The following is a 14,880-nucleotide window of genomic DNA, read 5'->3' as shown; positions in this document are numbered from 1 at the left end:
TGCCCAGCCCTAAAGGAAACAGCGGATTTTAGCAACAATATCAGACTTTATCTTTAAACTATTTTTGTTCTAAAACAATTCAATAGTGAAAAGCCCAAAACAATTCATCGCTCTACAAACAACAGTAAACACCTAAACTGAAATGTAATTATTGTTGAATCTCAATGTGAAGATTCTTCTAGCACGTAGCTTCCTAGAAAATGACAAAAGTGAAAAAATGGAAAACAACATGTTAGTGGGCTTTTGCTGTTGATAGTTTTCTCTTTTCTCTTAACTTCATTATATAGACTAAAATTAGAACTTGCACTTCAAGAGGAATTCATTCACAGAAACGGAGAATAAAATACACCATACCAGACAATGCTCCTCAAAAGAAACTTTAATTTCCACTTAAACACTTAAAATACAAAATAATCTAAAAATAATTAAGACAAACTCAGTGACAAACTGCAAAACGGGAATCTGCAGCGAAAATAAAAATGAGCCGTCCTGTCAAACACTGTCCTAAAACATAACTCTTTAACAATTATAATAAGACAATTAAACCACATGAATCAAACACAAAATGATGAACACTCCTGCACATCTAAAGGTCAACCTATCCACGTGCAGCTTTGCAGAGGAGCAGGAGGAAGGTGGCTCCCAGTGTGCTCAGGGTAACTCTGGTGAGGTACTGCATCTTCCAGTTGCCGTGGGAACCAGGTTGAGGAAGCTGACAGCAATCCCCGGCTTCGTTCATCTGAGGGAAGAGGACAAAGAAAGAGTCACGTGGGAAACACACAAACAGGGATGAATGGACCTTACAGCACACACCAACCCCTGTGGTCAGGGCAAAGTGACCTCATGCAGGAAGCAGCAGGGTTACAGGTCATTTTAATCCAGTCCCGTCTGGATTATGGCACTTTACTGATCAGACAGTTTCAGGCCAATTAAAGCTCGACTGGATGGGAAATATGAGCTCAGTTACTGTCAGGTGGGAAATCCAACAGAGACCAGCTCATTTGTAATGGTGAGGGCATGTCTGGTTGCAGCCTACCAACACTGCATGACTCGCTAACCTTAGTCACCAAAGGTTCCTGTGCCAAATCTCTCCATTCAGAGTCGGTTCTTGGTCAAGTCACAGACGAATAATGCTCTTCCTGATTTCTCAACTCAGAGTGTGATGCTGAATTCCTGTCATGTGGGTTGGGAGATACAAATAGTTCAAGCTCTTTCGGGAAATGTGGCTCATGAACTTTGGCAGTAGATCCAGATTCGTACCAACTTCCTGAATAATGACATCACCAATGAGGATGATGTTTAAGAGATTGTTCCGACAGCACTTAAATGCAACTTTGATAAAGACTAGACATGGTTTAAAAGTGAGCGGACGCTGGTTGCAGAAAGGTTTTTCATTCATTATCCTCAATGTTAAAAACAATACTTTCATGTCACAAATCTTTGAGGGGTTATGTTACGCTTAGTTTTAAAGGGGACATATTATGCCCATTTTACCACAGTTGATATGGTTCCTTGGGGTCTTAATGAAATGTCTGTAACATATTCTGGTCAAAATACCACAAGGATCATTTACAACAGCACCTTTTTACCTGTCTAAAACAGCCCTCCTCAGATTGACCTGTTTTGAGTGCCCCGCCCCCCTCACCCCCGGTGAGCCTGGCTGTGAGAGCCCCAGCTCCCCAGCGCAACCCAGCAGTGGGAGCCATGGGAGCTTGAGCTGGCGCAGCAGCAGCAGCATCCTTCCACACTGATGAGTCAACGTTTAGAGGTGTCCCGGGGGTCCCTTGTTTATGCGGCCACTTAAATGTCGTGAGCTAGCGTTAGCTCACGAGCTAATGCTAGCCGTGCTCCACCGGCCCGGTTAGCTCGCGAGCTGACGCTAGCCGGGGAGCCAGGCTCCCCTAGCCGGGGGGGGGGTCCCTAGGGAGCTAGCGAGCCCGGCTCCCCGGCTAGCGTTGGCTCTCTTGTCCAAAGCCATGTAGTGGGACTATGACGTTTATTTCAGTCATAAGCCCATTCGACGCACTCTAGCGTATCGTTTCTGACATAAAGGAACAACAACAAATCGCGGGAGTTGTTTTCTTCCAGAGTTTTTGGGACGGTAGACATTGCAGATACCCAAATTAACGTGTAAAAGCACCACAAAAGTGAAATTTTCATAATATGTCCCCTTTAAATTGTTCCTATTTTTTCCATTTGGTATGGTGGACAGGTCAAACTAGTACAATACCCAGGAGTCTTGCTTCCATTATCACGGAGCAGAAGCCAAGCCGTTATGTAACCAGTATGATAACCCATTTTTTAATGCAGTGCACTGCAATGCAATTGCTGACCTGGTGGTTTGGGTGCTGAGTGAAATTGCCCCTGAATCAAACTCGGGACATTGCATTTGACATTTTCTGTCTTCTCTCCAACAAATACAAAATACTTATCACATATATAAATATATATGTGTATCAGAATTAAATTGAAAGTTATTGCAAAAAGTTTGTATTAACTTGAATTATGACAATTGTATTTTTTGCATCTCCGGTTTATCAAAAAAAGACACTTTTACAGACAGCAATGTCATGTCATTGTTTTTCCAAGATGCCATAAACAGTCCACAGAGGCTAAGCTTTAAGAAGGGTGAAACATCAGACACACCATGATACAGCGACTTAAATAACCATAACATCTATATGCTGTTTATAGTTAATATGGTTGTCAATAGATTATGACTTATCAATAGCTTTGGCACAATGATTACTTTACCAGGTGATTTAAAACACATTCCCAGCCTCTGTTTTGGATCAATTAAATTGCAACAGACAGGAATATCCCACCATGATTTTAACAGGTCAACAACAAAGTAAGATGTTACTGCATCTCAGGCCCCAGCATTGGAAGACACATTTTAAAGCCAATGACATGAATGAAAAACTAGCATTATCAAGTGTTTGGGGGCAACTGGGCTCTGTGGTGCATTTGTCCCTGATCAAGGGTTTTGATAGAGAATCATGCATGAGGGAATTACAGTGTGCACCTTGTATTTATGTACATATTTTTTATTCTGCCCTGCATTGATTTACATTGTGCATCTGACAGTGAGCCAAGTTTCCAAACTTGGATAACAAACTTCTGAACTGAACTGAACTCAACGAACTGCCAATTGGAGGGTTTTTATAGTTACATTCCAAGATGTAGAGCATAAGTTTCATTACTTTAATATTACATATTTATTTGGTTCAGTGAATCATAACTCTATACTGTGACAGCAATTGATGTTACTGAAAAGAGCTGGTACCCTGTGGAGTATAGCTCTGCATATTGTTGTTTCATGCATGCACACAGCTGACACAATATACAGACATTAACAAAATGGTGCAACCGTGCCTCTGAAAACAGTAAAAGATTCAGAGATAGTTTTATACTCTTCTGCTGACCTGCAACTTTCCTGAAACTTTCCTCAGAGGTCTAACAGAGTTTCTTTATCTTCATGTCCTAGTCTTGGTACATGTATTGTTAATCGGGGGAACTTATATACACAGACGTGTGCTGACACATCAGAAACCACTAAGACATTGCATCTGACAACTGTTTACTGGGTTGGGCTACTTTTGTAATTGAGATGAGACTTAATTTGTTGATCTTTAATTAATTGGCAGCTTTATCCATTTAAGATTAAATCTAAAATACACTCTGGAAATAGTGAAGGGATTGAATACTTTATGAAGACACTGTAGAAAATATCAGCACGTTTGCTTAAAAAAGCAAAACACTTTCAAGTCTAGAACGTTCATCACCATTGTAAGAATGAGGAATGTATACCCACTAAAAGCTGGAGGCTGGTTGGTGTAGCAGTTTGTGTTAGTTGTGGACAAAGGCCGCTAAAAGTCAGAATTAGAGCCTGACCTATAGGCCTATTGATTCAGCCCTCCAATAAGAGGGAGTAAAACAAATCTGATACTGAATAAACTGATATGAATATATTAACTATTAGGCGAAAGAAAACAAATTTAAATATAAAATGTATATTAATAAATATAACCTCAATTGAATAAATAAACATAATTTGGAGTAATGTGGACTACAAACAGAAAATATGTCTGTGAAAGTCTCATTCTCGTCAGACGATAATATTGCCTAATCTCCCTAGATAGTATTATATAGCTGTTAACATTCACAGTGCAACTTTACTTACTGGTCCGCTTTTCCTACCATTGTAAGAGGAATCCCACAAACGTAACTGGGTTTAGATGTTTTTTTTTTTTCTACCTAAGTTATTAAAAAGGAATCAACTGGTTCTGTTCTCAAAGCAGTGCCAAAATCCACAAAAGTGTGTGTCAGTTTGTGTAGTGAGAGCTCCACCAGATAATGTGATTGTGCATGTTTCAAAAGAGAAGCTCCCATAGATAAGGTTGGATTTTGTGTGATTGTGTGAGGAGCCCCTTCTATCAGTCTGGGAGCCAGTGGCTCCAAATAGGCTCCATTGGTGGTCAGATTCCTGTCCGACATAACCAAGGACCTCCTCAACACTGCTATCAAAACGCATGCTCCTCTACAGTGCCTTGCATAAGTATTCACCCCCTTTGGACTTTTCTACATTTTGTCATGGTATAACCACAGATTAAAATTTATTTCATCGTGAGTTTATGTAATGGATCAACACAAAATAGTGCATCATTTGGAAGTGGGGGGAAATATTACATGGATTTCACAATTATTTACAAATAAAAATCTGAAAAGTGTTGAGTGCATATGTATTCACCCCCTTTACTGTGAAACCCCTAACAAAGATCTGGTGCGACCAATTGCATTCACAAGTCACATTTGCAAGTCACATAATTAGTAAATAGGGTCCACCTGTCTGCAATTTAATCTCAGTATAAATACACCTGTTCTGTGACGGACTCAGAGTTTGTTGGAGATCATTACTGAACAAACAGCATCATGAAGACCAAGGAGCTCACCAAACAGGTCAGGGATAAAGTTGTGGAGAAATATGAAGCAGGGTTAGGTTATAAAAAAATATCCAGAGCTTTGAACATCTCTCTGAGCACCATAAAATCCATCATAAGAAAATGGAAAGAATATGGCACAACCGCAAACCTACCAAGAGGAGGCCGTCCACCCAAACTGAAGAGTCGGACAAGGAGAAAATTAATCAGAGAAGCAAGCAGGAGGCCCATGGTTACTCTGGAGGAGTTGCAGAGATCCACAGCTGAGGTGGGAGAATCTGTCCACAGGACAACTATTAGTCGTCTACTCCACAAATCTGGCCTTTATGGAAGAGTGGCAAGAAGAAAGCCATTGTTGAAAGGGATCCATAAAAAATCCCGTTTGGAGTTTGCCAGAAGCCATGTGGGAGACACAGCAAACATGTGGAAGAAGGTGCTCTGGTCAGATGAGACCAAAATTGAACTTTTTGGCCTCAATGCAAAACGCTATGTGTGGTGAAAACCCAACACTGCCCATCACCCTGAGCACACCATCCCAACAGTGAAACATGGTGGTGGTAGCATCATGCTGTGGGGATGCTTCTCTTCAGCAGGTACAGGGAAACTGGTCCGAATAGAGGGAAAGATGGATGGAGCCAAATACAGGGAAATCCTTGAAGAAAATCTGATGCAGTCTGCAAAAGACTTGAGACTGGGGCGGAGGTTCATCTTCCAGCAGGACAATGACCCTAAACATACAGCCAGAGCTACAAAGGAATGGTTTGGATTAAAGAATGTTAATGTCTTAAAATGGCCCAGTCAAAGCCCAGACCTCAATCCAATAGAGAATCTATTGCAAGACTTGAAGATTGCGGTTCACAGACGGTCTCCATCCAATCTGACTGAGCTTCATCTTTTTTGCCAAGAAGAATGGACAAACCTTTCCATCTCTAGATGTGCAAAGCTGGTAGAGACATACCCCAAAAGACTTGCAGCTGTAATTGCAGCGAAAGGGGGTTCTACCAAGTATTGACACAGGGGGGTGAATACTTATGCACCCAACAGATGTCAACTTTTTTGTTCTCATTATTGTTTGTGTCACAATAAAATTTATTTTGCACCTCCAAAGTACTATGCATGTTTTGTTGATCAAACGGGAAAAAGTTTATTTAAGTCTATTTGAATTCCAGTTAGTAACAGTACATAATGGGAAAAAGTCCAAGGGGGGTGAATACTTATGCAAGGCACTGTATCTCCTACTAACCCACCTCCTTTCCTTACCTCATACCACCACCTCTACCCATCAGCCCTTTCTCCTCTCTTAAACTCCCTCACCCCGCCAACCGGCGTCTTCTGCTCGCTTCCCTCTGCACCCATCCTCGCCTTCCCATCAGTCCCCTCATCCCTCCGCCTCATTGTCTGTGTGCTGACAGGTCGATGTCACAGCGGTGCTGACTTATGGGCTGTGAGGATTCTGCCCTGTCAGGAATGACTCTCTCCTCTTGGAATACAAATGCAAACACACACACAGGCCAATTGGAGGTGCACACACAGACAGAGTCAGGTGCACACATGTCAGCACCCCCACACATACCTGTTGGAGCTTGTCAGAAATCATATACAACAACATCGAACATACACACTATGTTCTGGTCATGTTGCTTTTAGTCCTCGGTAGTAAGAGCGAAGCTCTCAGCGTAACAGTCAACAGTGTGAGGCAGGAATGTTAATTGATGCATGAAGTATGAATGTGTTCAAGCCTGAACAATATCATCATCAGCAGGAAAATAGTAATAACTTATATCAGCCTATCACACATCAGCCTATCAGTAACAGTGTTTTATCGTTTGTCACAGTTCAAAGTTTAATATTCGGCCAAAAATACATTTCTCTTTGTCTAAGAAGTCTGCAGTTAAGACAATAGTATTGTGTGTTGTGTAAAAACCTGCTGTTAAATCCAATCGCTCGCTGCAAAGATCTGAAAATGAATTAATATTGTGCAGTGAGCCTCTATTACAAATGTTTCATGGTTTGTGATTTCCATCATTTTGGTGGATAAAAAATAGATAATGAGATACTATGAGTAAGAACCCAAGAACATGTGTCGGATATTGTGTAGTAGGGACCTAAATCTGTTAACAGTCAGACTATGGGGACTTGTCTTCCTTGTGGGGACAAACGGCAACTCTACATAATCACAATTATACTAGGTTTAGATTGAGGTTCAGTTTAAGTTAAGGTTAGTTTTCTGTTGTACTAACTATGGGTAATGTGAGAGTGAGTCTCCAGGAAATCAATGCAATGTGAATGTCATCTGACGTCATGGAGATACAACTTTGTGTGTGTGTGTGTGTTGACCTGGCATAGTAGACTATGAAGGCAGGTGACTTCCTTCTGCAGGTCTTTAGTCTGGACCACCAGCTGGCTGCACATGGACTGAGCCTCCTTCTTTGAGTCCAGGGAGAAAACCAGCTACATGGACCAGACAGAACAGAGACTAAGAGCCAGCTTACAAATCTCCCTTGATTTCAGGTGAGATGGACAGAGGCACAAATAGAGCAACAAAGACATGAGCAGACTAAAGACGCACTCATGAAGGCAACCTCATCCCGGCCAGCGACATTATCCAGCCTTTAATCTGTCAAAAAATATGTTATTTAATTTAGTCTAATTTAGACGTTTAGCTATGCTTTTAACCTCCAGAAGTAATTTATAGTATAAATGCAGTGCCCCATAAATAAACTGCACCAAATTGCTTTTGTTGCCAAAATGGCTACAAAGGACTGGACTGTCCCTGAAACAGGAGCATCAACACAAATGATGAGTACCTGAGAGGCTTGGCGAGGAAAACGGTTGATGACGTCCTGAATCGTCTCTGTAAGGTAGCAGCACTGACGATGCACACTTATTAGGAAGGTATGCAGCTCTTCACTCCTGCAAAATACAAACAGGTCATTGAGGAGAAAGAATTGAATAGCATATACGATTCATTTCACAAAAAATATATTCTCCCTTGGTTTTGGTGGAAGTATGCACTCTACTGAGTGACATTCTAGTATAAAAGGTGTCACCTCAATTTCCAGAGAATATAAACATTTGATCAGTTGATCATAATAATAAACACTAGAGTGACATAAAAAGGTATTTATCATGGGTGTGGCATTATTTTAAATTTAACTACAGTTATTACTTCAGTTAATAACTGTAATCACAATTTCTCAAATTGTGATTACAACTTCAACTGTAAAATTGTGATTACAACTTCAACTGTAAAATTGTGATTACAACTTCAACTGCAAAATCCAGTCTCCAAACACACTGTAGACACTTAAGGAACGAGGTCAGGAGGTTTACCATGTTAAAAAGGATATGCCCTCATCAAAAACACAAGGCGAGGCCAGATGAAGATGGCCAGCATTGACAGGGCAGACAGATTGATGGCTTGAACCAAACTTTGCGTTAACATTTTACATGAATTCTGCTGGAGACCACCTCAACAAACCCTACAGCAAAACTGAGCAGGTGGCCGAGCCTGCTCCCCTGCTAACTCAGGCTGTCATCCCTCCCTGAAAACAGCCACCTTAAATAATTAGGTATTTATATTCATCAGCCTTCCCGTCCCTCTCTTCCCATCCCCTGGTCCTGTGGGATATTGATAGCTCTTATCTAAATGGTACATTTCCCTGTGTGAGGGGACTGGGCAGCCAGCCGTCCCAGCCCTCCTCACACTCTGTCAGAGGGGCGAGTAAACACTGTCAGTCAGCCTGTGCTGCACCCTCACCTCCCTTCTCCCTGCTGTTAGTTTATCTAGGGAGCAGAGAGTGATGATGGGCCCCCGGTGGGAAGATCGTTGAGGGGATTGCAGAGGGAGAAGACGTTATGTTATGTGGAAATGCTGCTACATGGTGCATGTCTGCCACTCTGTTATCAACTATATTCATCCAGCATGAGTCAACAGGGTATACCTGCTCTTTTCCAGCAGCAAGTGTATTTCTCAATGAGCTGAGAGGACAGTGACACATATTTACTTTCACTACAAACAGTAAGGGCCATTACAGGGCAGCAATATTTCAGTTGCTTATACAACTTCCTTTGGAGGTGTCAATGTGTGTAAATGTCCAAGGCTTATCTAAATCTACATAGGGCAACTTCTCTAAGTGACAGGTGGAGTATTTTTGGTAAACATAGTTATGATTAAAATTATCGTTTCTCACGAAAAAAGCCTAATGGTAAATGGTTTGTATTTATACAGTGCTTTTCAAATCTTGATGACCACTTTATCCATGAAGCACTTTACATTCAAGTTTTCCATTCACACAGACATTCATATTCATTCTATTAGCAGCACTTTTTTTGCCGACCTTCTGGTTGGAGGACAAACGCTCTACCACTCAGCCACAGCCGGCCCTAATGAAAATGTTGAATAGATTTCCCCAAGCTGATGTTTGATTCCAGGCAGTCTCATTCATGCCTTTGTTGCCATATTGCTATATTATTTGATATGTTATCGCCACCAACTGTTGATCAGTGGAAGAGCAAAAAAAATCTGCAAGACCAAGTGAGGTTACCTGTGTGCAAACACACATGCACAAGATACTAAGGACACATATCTACTCTTAAAAATCCTTGCCTTGCTAGTGGATAAACATTTTGTATTCATTTATTTACAGAAGAAAATTAAAATCAATTAAAAAATAGTTTTTCAGCCCATTCAACTTCTCCTCATTACAATGGCTTCAAGTTCATAACAAGTTCATCTCTGTTGAATTAAAACATACAATTAACTGGAAACGTCTCAGTTAATTGATCATACAAACTAACGCCAAAAAGCTTTTGCATAGTATTGTAGGACAACAGCAACTGTTGACTATAGGACCTAAATAACTTTTTCTTTTCAACTGTATTGACTACAAAAAACATTATTAGTGTTTAAGCAGTAAAAGGTGAGAAATTATTATTATCAGGGCTCCAGGCTGCGACCAAAAATCTGTGAAGAGCGACAAAAAAAATATCTTGGTGCGTCAAACATTTAGCTGGTCTGTCCCTGTCCCTCATCACGTCTCCTCTGCGGAGATTACACTCACACACACAGACAGATGGACAGTGAAGCAGAGAGGAGAGACGGTACATGTCGAACAGTGGCAACAAAAAGGGAATACACCTATAATTTTAAATAATTTTTTACGTTTTGTTGGGGAGAAAAACAGGATACAATTTTTTTTTTTAAATCGCATATTAAATCGCAATCGCAGTATTTGGGAAATTTTTTTATCGCAATTTGATTATTTCCCCAAATTGCTCAGCCCTAATCACAACCCAACAACATTTAGGGTCTTAATTATATCAGTATGAATCTTGTTCACCACTCACATGCTTTCCTTTGCCAAGACTTCCCACTGCCTCCGTTATCTCTGCCAGGGAGATGGACAAAGCATCTGCTAAATGTGATCGCTCAGTTGGATTTAGGAGCTCTCATTTGTACCCAACTATCCACAAAATCCCCCGCTCTCCAAGTTGCAGGTCCCCATCTGTTCTTCCGGAATTGTCTTATGATTTGCCAAAATGTCTTTGAGGCCAACCAAAAGCTGTTCAAGTCCCCAAACCCCTCTCACAACCAGGTCCTTCTATTTCCGTGGATCCAGTAGCTGTTTTCCTTTTGTCCTTCCATTACACAACTGTTGATTCAAACGGCACCTTGGAAAACCAACACTTATGACTTACTTCTCACCTCAGCTTTAGCTTCACCAATAGGCTCTAGGGTTTCCATCCTAAGAATTCCAAAAACCTGCCATGACATGACCAGAATCTGAACCCCCCTCCAGCACATTATGTGATAAAGCTCCACAGGTGTAGGTCCAATCAGGTGCACTGCCATTAGGTGACAGAGACCTAACTGTCTCAAAATGGAAACACCTTGTACGTCATAGTTATATCCACAGGTCCCTGAAGAATCCAAATGTTTCTAAAACAAAATGTTGACTAATTTCCATTTTTCGTTATGTGTATATTCTGAAAGTGCTAATTAAGAGTTCAGAATTTCAATCCCTCTCCATAACCTGCCCTTCATTTTATTGGACTGTTGCTCGTCCAGCAGGCGAGGTTGGTGAAGCTTGTGAGTCCAGTTTAGCGGCTCAGTTTGGCCCAGCCGCGAGTTCATCGCCACCTCCCATCGCCTGTCACCTTACAAATCTTTAGAACTCCGCTTAAACCATTAGGGCCTGGCTCAAGTCTTGACTACAGCGATGGGGGAGGGGATACGGAGATAGGACAGTGAGATGCTCATAGGGCTGATGGATGGCTTTCAGGGGAGGAGGACAGATGGAGCATTACAGGGAGATGGAGAAGGGCTGGATGTGGGGAAGGTTTTAAGGTGTGTGGCTGACAAGTGTTTAAATTTTTGCTACTACTGTCAACTTTCTTTCTGGCTTGTGCAGAGTGTTTGTTGAATACTTTTTTTTTGCTAAAGACAGCTTATCAGACCTTCCTAGCTAAATTAAACCAATAAATGGAACACAAAATTAGTTTATATGCGGATGACATTTTGATACATTTATCACAACCCCAAACTTCTGTTCCCTGCTTGATTGAGGTCATTTCGTCATTCAGCGCCTTTTCAGGATATAAAATTAACTTTGCAAAATCCGAGGGCATGCCGCTGGGGTCGTTAACATGTGTTCCAGATATGGCTGAGCCCTTACCGTTCCGCTGGTCTCCCACCGGTTTTGTTTATTTAGGAGTGCATGTAACACCCACTTTTGGTCAGATGTTTAAGTCCAATTTCCCCCCCCCCCTCTTGGATGCTATAAGGGCAGACTTGGACCGCTGGGCCCCTCTCCCTCTTTCCTGGCTGGGTAGGGTTGCTCTTATAAAAATGAACATCCTGCCTAGATTGATGTACCCACTGCGAATGATCCCTATCTTATTATCCAACAAGGTTATCAAGGTGCTTGAAGGCTGGCTAAACTCCTTCATTTGGAGCAAAAGGAAGCCCCGTCTCAAGATGATAAAACTTCAAATGGCGGGTTGTGATGGAGGATTAGATGTGCCAAATCTCAGATTTTACCAACTGGCATCACACCTGCGGGTGATTGCAAGCTGGCACAATTGTGATCCAGCCTCGATTTGGCACGATATTGACTCCTCTCAGTCAAAGTGTCCCTTGTTTAATCTATTGTTTATGAAATATCCTGAATCTGTTAAAAAACTCTGTTCTAACCCTGTCACTCTTAGTACCATCAGAGCCTGGAGATCCATTCGCTCTATAGAAGGCCGGGCTCAATTATCGTCTCCTCTCACTCCCATTCTTGATAACCCGGACTTCCTGCCAGGCTGTAGGGATCAGGGCTTTAAAGTGTGGAGCACCCAAGGGCTGAAATAAATGGGTGATCTATTTAAAGGCCAGACTTCACTATCCTTCCAGCAGTTGCAACAACAATTTGGTTTATCCAATCAGGCTGACTTCTACAGATAGTTACAAATTAGAGATTTCATAGTTAAAGACACCACCTTAACGACTAATAACACCACTTTGTGTGTGGAGAAGGCCTCGTCTCTGCAGATTATGAAATGTATTACTGTTTTTTACAGAGCTCTGAACTCTAATTCTCCTCTTACCTCACAAACCACCAAGCAAGCTTGGGGGAAAGATCTAGGCGTTGCCATAGATGATGCTGACTGGCAGGAATTCTGGTCTCAGGCCATGAACAGTTCTGTGTGTAACCGCACCAAATCCATACAGTTCAGAATTGTACAACGCACGCATATAACACCTGTTGTCAAGAACAAAATGGATGCTAATATCTCCCTGCTCTGCTGGCAATGCAACTCTGAGACTGGTAATTATGCCCACTGCCTCTGGTCATGTGTGAAATTACAAAGCTACTGGTCTAGTATTGTGATTGAACTGACTGTTATCTTTGGTGTCCCAATACGGATGGACACTATGTGCCTGATACTTGGTCTCCCGGATGGTCGGATCACTGACAGTAAACACAGGAGACTTTTCAATATACTGTCTTTTGCTGCTAGAAAGAACATTCTACTCTTCTGGAACAAGAATGTTGCTCCAACAAAAAAGTCATGGCACAACATTGTTATGGACTGCATTCCTAGTGAATACATCACGTGCATGCTTCATTCCAAAATAGATGCCATCTATAAGGTCTGGGACTTACTTGCAGCATATTGGGCCCACACTGTCATCTTCCTTGCTTCGTGGATTTCCCAGATCAGCCTAGCCTGTCTTTGTGACTTTGTCTTAAGTGGTTACGTGCACCTTGTAGCCTCGCTATGTTTGTATGCTCTGTATTGACTCCTATCTGGACTCTGCCTTGTCTTGATGTGGGGGATTGAGGGGGAGGGGGGGGGCGGGTTGGAAAATGTGCCCACTGTCATTTATTTTTATTTTCTTAATTATTTTCTATTAACTGTACCCACATGCCCACATTCTGTTGTTTTTTTTCCCTTTTCTGTCGTGTCTGAGCTGTTCTGTATGTTTTGTGTTATGAGAAAATGTAATAAAAATATTATTTAAAAAAACAATAACTTTAAATTACAGTATAAACTTCTCAAACACTACAAATGTCCTACCACAGGCAACTAAAAGGCTTTTATGTTAAAATTGTTTGGAACCGACAAAAGGTCAGGTGAAGATACTGTAAAGTCTGATCAGGTTATTTGTTATTCTAATCTATTAATATGTTTTACTGCAGCCTACTCACAGTTTTCACTGAGAGCCTTCTAACGGTCCCTAGGCCTTAAAGTTTTGTTGAGCACACACTTGTGTTCCTTGCCACAGGCCTGCTGGGTAATGAGAGGTGGTATCCTACCCACTGTCTGTAGCTCCCAGTAGGTCTATGGTGTCCAGGTCCACTTTATCCAGGTCCATCGAGTGCACAGCACTAAGCAACTTCTGCTGGTGCACCGGGTCTGTGATACCAATCTGACAAACGGAAAAATCTGTTAACATTTATAGGTTTCAGAAATATGTGACATGTATGCTTCAGTATTCTTATTTGTAACAGCTACATTATTTTGACTGCGACATGCTTTTGACATAATGTCCCACGTGTGGACCAGGGCAAGCAAACCAGTTGCACAAATTTTACTTTGTTACCTCTTAAGATAGATTTGACAATTATAATGTTTACTAATATATAGTTTGAAAGTGACCACATTCTGCTTTGTTACTACTAAGTCCATTGCAACATTGTTTGTTGTTTACATAGGTGACTTTCAATATCCTTAGGCTCATATTGAAACAGTTGAACCAACGATGTTGTTACTGTGGCTATGCTATCAGAGGAGGAGGCCTCTGTGTAAAGGCTGCGGCACACTCAAGGATAATTGGGCTGATTTAGGACCGACAATTGCCGGGATGTTTCAGAACAAAGGTCAGTCGGTGCCGATTATCTGCTACCTTCTAGTCATGACTAGATCCACTTTTTTTTTCTTTTTCGCTGCAGTTTGTTTACGAGTTCATAAGGTGGCGGTAATGCCAACTGACAAACAGCAAGTGTGTGGTCTTATGTTCTGGGAAAATAATAGGCTTTTGAACATTTGAACAGCATGAAAACCTATTATAGGAAACCCAAATTAACTTCTAAAATACACTGCTATCACTGGTCATTAGTTTAAGTTCTTGCAACTTCTTTCGACTGACAGGCCTGAAAAAGCTTGGACAGGAGTATACACGCTCGTCTCTTTCAGGGTCAAGCCTGGCAATGAGCAACAGAGCTGACAGATGTACAGATATTACTGTCGTCCTCTACCTTCTCTAGGTCCTCCTTCTCCATGGTCAACAGGCTGCTCCAGGTGATGTCTTTTTCCTATGCATCGAGTAAGAAAAAGAAAACATCAGTCAGCATTTACCGAATCAAAACTTCTGCAGCTGCTCCTTAGCCCACCACCTGAAACAGATATACCTGCATGACTACAATGAAAACAATCTACTGGTACCAAT

The 14,880-nt window shown here is 41.5% G+C and overlaps 1 protein-coding gene across 1 annotated transcript in view; it reads right to left on the bottom strand.

Moving 5' to 3' along the window:
* Positions 1-586: 586 nt before the first annotated feature.
* asz1 (ankyrin repeat, SAM and basic leucine zipper domain containing 1) overlaps positions 587-14,880 on the bottom strand; it is a 29,067-nt gene continuing 14,773 nt past the window's right edge. The window contains exons 9-13 of the mRNA XM_053427318.1: positions 14,690-14,746; positions 13,748-13,860; positions 7,748-7,853; positions 7,278-7,391; positions 587-739 (exon numbers count right to left, since the gene is read on the bottom strand). Of these exons, the coding sequence (XP_053283293.1) occupies positions 599-739; positions 7,278-7,391; positions 7,748-7,853; positions 13,748-13,860; positions 14,690-14,746 (531 nt within the window). The 3' untranslated portion in view covers positions 587-598. The remainder of the gene's footprint in view (positions 740-7,277; positions 7,392-7,747; positions 7,854-13,747; positions 13,861-14,689; positions 14,747-14,880) is intronic.

The sequence above is a fragment of the Pleuronectes platessa genome, chromosome 7 (genome assembly GCF_947347685.1).
Source record: "Pleuronectes platessa chromosome 7, fPlePla1.1, whole genome shotgun sequence".
Lineage (NCBI taxonomy): Eukaryota > Metazoa > Chordata > Actinopteri > Pleuronectiformes > Pleuronectidae > Pleuronectes > Pleuronectes platessa.
The sequence above is the reverse complement of the archived record's forward strand: the minus strand, read 5'-3'. Positions and strand labels throughout refer to the sequence as shown.